Source organism: Medicago truncatula, chromosome 6 (genome assembly GCF_003473485.1).
Source record: "Medicago truncatula cultivar Jemalong A17 chromosome 6, MtrunA17r5.0-ANR, whole genome shotgun sequence".
Lineage (NCBI taxonomy): Eukaryota > Viridiplantae > Streptophyta > Magnoliopsida > Fabales > Fabaceae > Medicago > Medicago truncatula.
In genome coordinates this window covers 3,385,420-3,395,092 of record NC_053047.1, presented here as the reverse complement: position 1 = coordinate 3,395,092, position 9,673 = coordinate 3,385,420, and the positions used below count along the sequence as shown (strand labels likewise).

General features: G+C 34.7%; 1 protein-coding gene across 1 annotated transcript; it reads right to left on the bottom strand.

The window, feature by feature from the left end:
• Nucleotides 1-4,923: 4,923 nt before the first annotated feature.
• Nucleotides 4,924-9,303, bottom strand: LOC25495296 (cullin-3A). The gene is made up of 2 exons (XM_024785945.2): nt 8,995-9,303; nt 4,924-7,256 (listed from the first exon to the last, which is right to left on the bottom strand). The coding sequence occupies exons 1-2, from the start codon at nt 9,144-9,146 to the stop codon at nt 5,216-5,218; spliced, it is 2,193 nt and encodes a 730-aa protein (XP_024641713.2). The 5' UTR covers nt 9,147-9,303; the 3' UTR covers nt 4,924-5,215.
• Nucleotides 9,304-9,673: the final 370 nt, after the last annotated feature.

Sequence of the window (9,673 nt, the reverse complement as noted above, 5' to 3'; positions counted from 1 at the left end):
GAATTGAGAATCAGCAACTTTGAATCTTCAGTTTGACTAAAGGATCAAATGTAGCTTCTGGTGAAAATATTGCTTCTGATGAAAACTTTTGCTTCTGATGACTTTCTGCTTCTGATGACTTTCTGCTTCTGATGACGTCATCTCTTCAGGAGCAGTTTAGCTTCAGGAGCAGTTTTCTTCAGATGCTCAGAATTTCTTTTTCTTTCCATTGTTCTTCCAAGACCTATTGAAATAACTTGAGTAGCCTTTGGTCCTGTACACTTGAACAATTATTAGTAATAACCAATTGACAATTTTTAATACCTTGTTATCATCAAAACTTAATAAGGTTCATTGTGAAACACATTTTGTTCCAACAAAAACAACTACAACAACCGGTATTCATCTTCAAGCTCTATGTACAATGATGATGTGAGACAGCTTCGATGTTGGTGTCCTAGAATTTGTGTTGTAAGAAGAGCAAACACTGTCAATAACCCAGGAAGGCCTTTCTATGCTTGCCCTCTGCATAAGGTTTGTTTAACAATGGTTATTTGATGTCAAAAAAAATTCAATCACATTGGTCCTTGAATTATAATCATATCCATCATTTCGATCCTCAAATTAATGAAAATACCATCAAATTGGTCCTTGAATTATCATAACAGAGATCAATGTGATCCTCTGCAACGTTTCGCCATCTTCTCAATGTCCCACAAGCATAACTGATCAACATCCATTTTCTCCCAAACACAAAACTCACCATCGACGTATTCCATCCTGCGAATCATGCCAACATCGTCAAAATCAAAAGCAAAACAACATAAAAAATGCAAATCAGACTTCAATACGAACCTCAACAAACCCTTTTTATAATTTGTTTAAATCAGGACGTGATTTCGTTCAAAAACGCAATCAAACACACAAAAATCACAAACAAACAGCAACGAAACATGATATGAAGTTAAAAGTTGAAAAATAATGCCTAAAACTAAAACAAAAAATCACAAAAAAAAAACGGACACAAAACAGGGACAAACGAACAAGAGTGAATAGAAAACAAAGTTGAATGGCTATACCTTGACAAACCACAAAATCTGACTTCAAAACCGAATCTTTTTCAAGGATGATCGCCGATGATGATGATGATTTTGGTGAAGTGAAGAGGGTGACAGTTTAGGCGGGAAGGTGAAAGGTTAGGGACTTGTTTGATGCTTATGAGTGAAAATGTGAGGATGAAAGTGAATGGTAATAGAGGGGTATAATTGGAAACACAGGAAAAAAGAGACTGAAATGTTAAATATCGAATTTTGACAATTTCCATCAGTTTAGTCCTTGTACACGTGGCTGACATATCATCACTATTAACGGATATTTTGGACGGAGGGACTGATTTGATGGACGTCTGCAAAATTCAGGGACTAATTTGATATTTCGAAAAATTCAGGGACGAAATTGGCCGATTTTTCAAAATTCAAGGACTATTCAGAGAAAGTGTTTTTGACTTTTGCTATTTATGATTAATATTGTGTCGTGTTGTACCAAAATTGAAATTAAAAATATTATGTAAGTAGAACTTAGATGGTAGGATCATTTAGAAAGTGTTTTTTACTTTCCTTATTTTTTGCTTTAAAAAAGAGAGAAGATAGTTTTATTTTCTTTATTTTTTATAAACTCACACACACAAGTGAAGGTACCGGAGTTCGAATTCTGATCAAGGCATACGGCCTAACAATTTTGACATTTTGTCAGTTGAACTAGAACTTCTGAATATTTTCTTTACTTTTCTATGCAACTGATATAAAGATAAAAAAATATCGACGCCCTAACAACCTTGACGATTGGTAGAGTTAAAATGATCACCTAAGGGGAATTGATCAAGATGAAACTGAGCTACTATTCACGCAACTTTGAAAAGGATGTTTTGGCTTTCCTATAGAGTTATCCCATACCTACCATGCGTCCTATGATTTGAGATTCAAAAATCATCTAAATATAACCTTTCTATAGATAAATAAAATAAAATAAAAGATAGACCAAAAATCTATCATGTTGTTGTGTTAAAAAACTTGAATATCTAATGGTTGAAGTTTTTATTTATTTATTTATTTTTAAGTAATCCAATGGTTGAAGTTGAAAGCTGAAATTAATGTCTTTTGGTCATTGTAATTTTTTCATTTTTTGCTCTTGATCCATGTGATTATTTTTGGTTTTATTTTTTCTCCCTACCATATGGCAATCACCCATTTGATGTTGATGTAACATTGGTGATGTGGCAACTCAGAGAAACATGAAAATGTCTGATCATCATAATATTGTCCACATCAACATTACAGTTGACTCCTGTTACTAAATATGATTGAATCTTAAGTTGCAAAGGTGCAGATGAGATGTCAAGAGACTAAAATCAAAACGCGCTCAAATGTTAGGGACTAAAATCTTAAATAACCTCAGAAAAATCATTGCAATAATTTTCAAAGAGATCCTTTTATTCTTCATTAATTATCATCTGACTTATATTTCGAATATTAATTTCATATATTGGTTCCTCAACCTCAAGTGGAACTTGATAGTACTTGAAATTCTTGGTCAAACCATATGATATACTACAAAAATTGAGAATACTAATTTTTGAGTAGGAGATAACACTCCATAAACAAAACAAATGAACAACCATCAGATGATTTTAAATGCTTTGGACAAGAATACACTAAGCAAAAGTGGCATCCCTTGGTAAAATGTCGTGCATGTGCAAAGCTATACAAATATTGGCCTTAAATTTGTAGAGATTTCAATTATGAACATTCTCTATTGATTTCAACTATGCACACCTTCTTTGAAGTTTGTAGAGTACCTTCGAAAGTGTAATCTTTAAAAATGTGAGATATTTTCTTCCAAGAACATTAGTGCTACATTGATCTTCTATTTTAATTTTGGCATTAGAAAGTAGTAATTTCTTAACCAACTTTGGTTAGACTAGTTTTCAATCTTCAACTGCTCCAACAAACCAATCGTTAAAAGGGCAACATTGATGTTTCTTTCTCGCACCAAAATATTAGCATTAGATTGAGGATGTATATTAGAGATGCGTCTTTCTCTCGCCAACATAATGGTCTTCTCCCTTGTGTATGGTGGGTGCATGCCTTACACCTGATAATGTGAACTCTTATTTAAATTCCAAAAATGTGGTTGATAGATTTCATACATCTAAGGATGATGTCTCGTATTTTGAAGCAATAGTTAAGAATGTCGACATCTCTTTCCTTCTTTTTTTAAAACTCGTGTTGAATTTGTTAAGATATAAATCATTGCTCATCATTTAGCACAAACGACTACGTCCTCTGCTTGCTTCCAAATGTTTGGTGATGTTTCTCCTCATTTGAATCCTAAATAATATAAGAAAAGGGTTTATTATGTATCCTTAACTTTAATTTTACATTTTACCTTTACAAAGACGGTTGATTCGGTACACCAAAGTCCCACATTGCTTGGGAGTCGAGACTAAGGACAATTTATATACAGCAAAAGCTTCTCGACACAAGGCCCAAAGTGGACACTAACTCGAACCCACGACATGCTTGAGGTCCAACATACCTTTTAGCCCCTTAGCTTCGACTGGGGGGCTACTATTCCGGTACACCAAAAAGTCTTGAGAACAAAATGGTTTTTATACAATACACTTCTAAACTCAACGAGATATCTTTTACAAAAGGCAAGACTGTGAGGGCTCACGCAAGGTCAAAGCAGACAATATCTCATAAACACGTTGTTGTAGACTTGAGGCCAATATGCTTTGTTTCACTTTTGAAGGTGTGAAAATGATTCTAAATGTGTAGAATTTATTTTGCTTCCAAAATTTATTTTGATTTTAAGCTGAAATTCTATAAGTATTTGACTCCAAGAGTAATGCTATAGTGCACGACTCAATATGTCGTGCAAACCGCACGAATGGCTGGCATAATGAATTGTAAGCCTCTCAAATCATATTTGATCTAATATATAGCATCTTCATTAAACTACAGCTGTTCTCTTGCAACCAAGGAACTTCCTTCGTGAGATTGAACTACGAGGTGATGCAACAACAGCGGCAACGGCAACAACAGCGACAACTGTGTCAGCGAAAACAACAACAATGGTACAAAGAAGATACCGACAACAACTACGTAGGGAGCAACCAATGGTAGTTGTGTGCTGCAACAACGACAACGGGCTACGATGAAAACAATTAAAGCAAGACAACGTAAATGACGATGATGAATACACTGAGTTGGTGTTGACACTAGCTTAGTTTTGAGATGTTGGTAGCAGTAGTACCACACTATGCACTGCGCAGAGACTTGACAGGAAATTTTAAAACTAAATCATCTTGATGGCAGTGGCAGAAATGAACTGTATTGGTGAGGCGTTGATGGCAGTGTGTGAAAGGAAGATCATGGAGATGTGTTCTTTTCCAAAACATGATTTACCGATCGTGATCAATATGTTATGCCGCACATAATCTGTTTTTGTGTGATGCAATGTATTAGATCATATATATTTTAAGAGACCACAAAATTCATTATGCCAACCATTTGTGGGTTTGCACGATAAAGTGAGTCGTGCACTTTAGCATTATTCTTGACTCCAAACATGATTTTTACTTAAAAATTAATAAACACGAGAAAAGAAACAATAAATTTATACGAAGAGCGATATTTATTATTTAGTTAGTACCTTCACTTCAACCTCGAGTGTCGAAGGATTTCACAAGTAAACAAGTATTCTAACCTCTTTGTACATTGACATGATTTTGCACCGATAGAACTATTTGCCTTGAAGATGGAATTTTTCATTAGACACATATTCTAACCTCTTTGTACCTTCACTTTAACTGCAAGACCCTTTGTAATATATTTTAATCATTTCTCGTAGAAGCTACTTTCACAGGGAGCATAGATGAAACAATTTCAAATAAAAAATGGAAAGTATAATGTTGTTGAGAAGTTCAAGCTAAATAAAGATGTTCAGCTTATTGTTACTAAGAAATCTACGAAGCTAAAAAATATAATTCTAAGTTTTGCAGTCCAAACAGAAGTGACCCTAAAAAGTCTAGTTTGTTGTCTATGAGCAATTTGTGATGAGAACTCAAACTTATGACAGACAAAATCACAAAGTATCCATGATGAATTGTTTTAACTGTCGCAAAGTATCCATGATAAAATTGTTTAAACAGAGAGAGATAAAAGTGCATACTGTTTCAAGCAAGATAGCGGTACAATTTTCTGTCCACTTTATCCCTCTCTAAAAACTCGCGCTCAATGAGGGATTCAATCCGTTTTTTAATAACAACAGGATTGGGCAAAAACCGCGCCTGCAGCTGCTTCGTGACCTCGGCGATGACATTATTATGCTCTAAAACCCGCCTAGATTTCATTACCCTCACAATTGCTGCCTCAATCTGCGGCTTTCTGTCTTCCTCCACTCTTTGCCGAGTTTCTATATTTTCTGGTTCGGTCTCCCTTTGTGCAACAACAGTCCCTATTTTTACCTTGAAGAGCTTGCTAGTGAATTTTTCATTGAAAAAGAACACATCATCTTCAGATATGTCCTTGCTCATTGGCTCTTTCCGAAGAACATTTTTCCCTTTGACCAGGGCCAACGACTGAAGGCACCTCTTCAAGTCTGACATGGGTATTGCTGTAGCCTGCTCTATCTCCTTACAAGTCATCCGATCAGCATTGTTGAAAAGCATTAGTACACACATCTGGTATGTAGAAACATTCAGCTCATGCTTCTGGCCCTTACCAAATGTAGCTTTCAAATCAGCATTCCCCATATTAGCTTGCCACGTCAACCTCCTACCACTGTGAGCGCCGAGATAATAATTACGAAACTTCTCACATAGACCCCGGATTTCAGATGGAAGATTACATTGCGGACTAGGTTGAGTAGGCCATGAACCTGTTGTAAGCACCTGGACAGATAGTGTAGGGCTATCTCCCAACTCAGCACCATGATCAGCTAAGAAACCTTGCATCGTATCATAAGAAGTCTTCATGTCTGTAAACATACCCTCTAACTTAGAAGTGAATTGATATCCACATTCTGTTTTGAGCTTAAGAATCAAACTTCTTTCTGCCTCATCGGATACAGTCTTCCCCGAAAGAAGCCTTTTTGCTAGGTGTTGCTTATAATACTTCTCAAACACATCCTTCTCTTGCAGGTACCGGAAAAGCATCATGACTTTGTCTAGTACAATCTCTACATCCTCCTCACCAACCCCTTTTATCCCTCTACGAAGTTTATCATCCACAAACAAAGAAATGAATTCTGGAGATCGGGCACTCAAATTGATGAAATATTCAAATGCAGAATTCAAGGCATTCTGAAATGACTTGTCATTAGCAAACGCCGTTGTGATAACTTTGTCATATTTATCCTTCAAATCCAAAAGACGCTGCACAAAATCCACAGGATCTTTCAACCTTTCAGGATCCATAATTAACTGCTTACCAGTATCCCGTATAAAAGAAGTCATGACATCTTTAATAATTGTGAGCCCAGAAGGTACCCTACGAAACATGTTAAACATTCTTTCCAAGTCATCATATTTGTCATCCATGAGCATATTAACTAGGCCTGAGTTCTCCATATGAACAAGAGTCATGATATGCTTTTCAATCATCTGTTTGTCCACCACCCTAGTTATCTCTGACTCACTGCTAGAATCCAAGTAGTGACATACTCTCTCCATTTCTTCATTTAAACGCCTCTCAGCTTTCTTCAGATAATCACCACAATCACATGATTCTATTAATTTTTGGGACTCGCAACAATAAAAATTTGTAGAAACTTTAATAAAAGGCTTCTCAAAGTCATTCTGGTAAACAGACAAACCCAAATCCGTCAGCATCTTAATTAAATTCCTCATCAAGCCTCTGTTAATAACTTCACCATTCCTTTCTCTGAGCACAAGGTCAAGAAGTGTATCCAGAAGCCTAGTCTTAGTTTCGTTAGAATGGATCACAACATCTCTCCATAGATTCAAACCAAGTTCATGAACGGGGGTTTTACGGTTGCTTGGTACAAAAGTTCGATCCATGTACATCAGTATGTCTCGGATCATTTGCAATGCCTTGTTATGGTCTACCCACTTCCTGTTGAGCTCCTCCAAGAAAATATCTCCTTGAGCAGCTTCAATTGATTGAGAAATTTGTCTCAGATGAGCAGTAACAGTCTTCACAAGTCCAGAGTAGAGTTTCTCCCCAAATTTATGCAGAACCATATTATAAGCATTCCTGAACGAACGAATTATGATTAGAAATCCCATATACGTATATGCCCAGATATGAAGATTAGTAGAGAGATCTGTATTAGATATAAAGAAAACCACAGCCCTATTTTATAACACGAATAGCATAAAGCTATTGACTTTTATTCAAATTCAACTAAATAGCAAGTTTAATGGAGGTTTATGGCATGGTTTGAATAAATACAGAATACAGATATAGGTCTTGGAAACAAGAGCTTTTTCTTCTGACTAAATGGCAAACTAACAACAATCTGATATTGAGCTTTTACTATCCAAATATGATTAGGCAAAAGCGAGAGAAAGGACCAAATAGCATCCAGAGAATGTTTCAATATGATGTGCTACAACATGAAGGAAAAAAAACAAACTTAAGCAAGTATGTCATAGACAACAACAATCAAAACAGAATAGGCACTAAAAACAGGTTTCTTTTAATGATTTTCACCATTTTCTAATGCAAATCATTGAAAAATAAAAGTAAACAACAAAAGATGGGATTTTTATAATTATTGTTGGCATCAAGAAAAGAAATCAGAAAACACGTTCCCAAATCAAACAGACCATAATAATATAAAACAACTTAACAACCTCAAGCAGCCCAACGTAACTTGCAAATGTCAACATTCAAACTTTTTTTTTTTTGAGAGAACATTCAAACTTTATAACATGTGCATGAGCAAGCAATAATCCGGTGCGATCCATAAATCATGGTTTTGAAATTGCAGTATGCAACCTCAATATTAACGTCTTTAAAATCTTTAGGACCAAATTATCGCAACAGTTAGCCGCATTTGTCAGGAAGTTATAGCAATACAACAACCGCAGCAAGAATTTAATTTAAAACTGTGAAGTTCCCACGATGGAAGATTTAGGCTAACAACACAACACAACTCAATCCAACGACCTCTAAGTCACAAAACAGCAACTCCATCCATTGCACCAAAACTACCTTTCATGTTCATGACTCAAACAGTATGGAGCACAAACAAATACACGATCACTGGACATGACACTGGCACATGGGCACCGATAAAATTTTAAGCCAATGACATAATTCAATGCAATCACATGTTTCAATGCCGTGTTGGTGTCAGACATTGACAAGTGTTGGACATCAGAAAAACATGTCTTCAATCGGAAATGTCGGTGCTTTACACACATACACAGATAACATAAAGCTCCATTTGTTACTAAAGATTCAAAACCTACTTGATCCTCAAATTCCAGAAAAATTAAAATGTAATCCTAAACTATATTATCAACAATTCATATCAACCAACAGCACTTAAAAATCACACATCTTAAATTTCAACAATTCTCAACAACAAAAAATACCCATCAAGGCACATAATCATTCATATCATCATAGATATCATACATCATCAAATATAAAAAAAATAAAATCAAAAACTATTTTTTTACTTAAATGGCAATCAAAAACTATATTATCATAAAATTAACTTATAAAACCTATATTAATCCTCAAATTCCACTAAAGATTGAAATGTAATTCTATAACAATAACACTTAAAAATCACACATCTTAAATTTGAACAATTCTCAATAATAAAAAATACCCATCAATCCATAATCATCCATATCATCAAATATAAAATAATCATCCAAAATTAATTCACAAAAACTAAATTATCCCAAAATTAATTCACAAAAACTAAATTATGATCAATAAAATTGAAAAAGGTGATGGTTATGACCAAACCAACCTATAAAGCTCTTCAAAGCTGAGTCCACTAGCATTACGATTGTAAATCTCATGAATTGCATGTTCAAGAAGCTTCCAAGTTTTTTCAGCGTAGTTAGGATCCGCAACTACACGGTGCCTATAAGCTTCAATCACGACTGGTTTCTTCTTCATCGTTGGAGAATTTGGGGAAACGGAACTGTGAAATCGATGAAAACCCTAGAAGTGTGAATGGGAATTTCAGAAACTAGGGTTTCATTTGGGAAATGGTTTTTTTTTTTTGGTAGAACTGAAAAATGAAGGAAAAAAAAAGAGAAATTATAGTGAAAATGAAAAGAGTGTAATGAAAAACTCTCCAATTTTACCTTGGTTGGACTTGTTTTACTCTTATTTCTTACATTGTTTTTTAGGCTAAAATTAATTTTGGTTCATCATAGTTTTCTTGTGACTTAATTTAGTTTCAAAAAAAAAAATACACCGAAACTACATTTTTATAATGTGAGTAGGAGTGGAAACAAATCCGATCGGTAGAGACCGGTCTAACATATTTAAAGATTAGTTCAACCCATCTCGTTTAATAAGAAGATTAGACTCAAGTTTTTTACAAAGTATATTTAATTAAATGGCAATTTCTATGGTACACCCATATGTTAAATGAATACTTTAATGAGTTTTTTTTTTTTTTTATAGAAAAAATATAT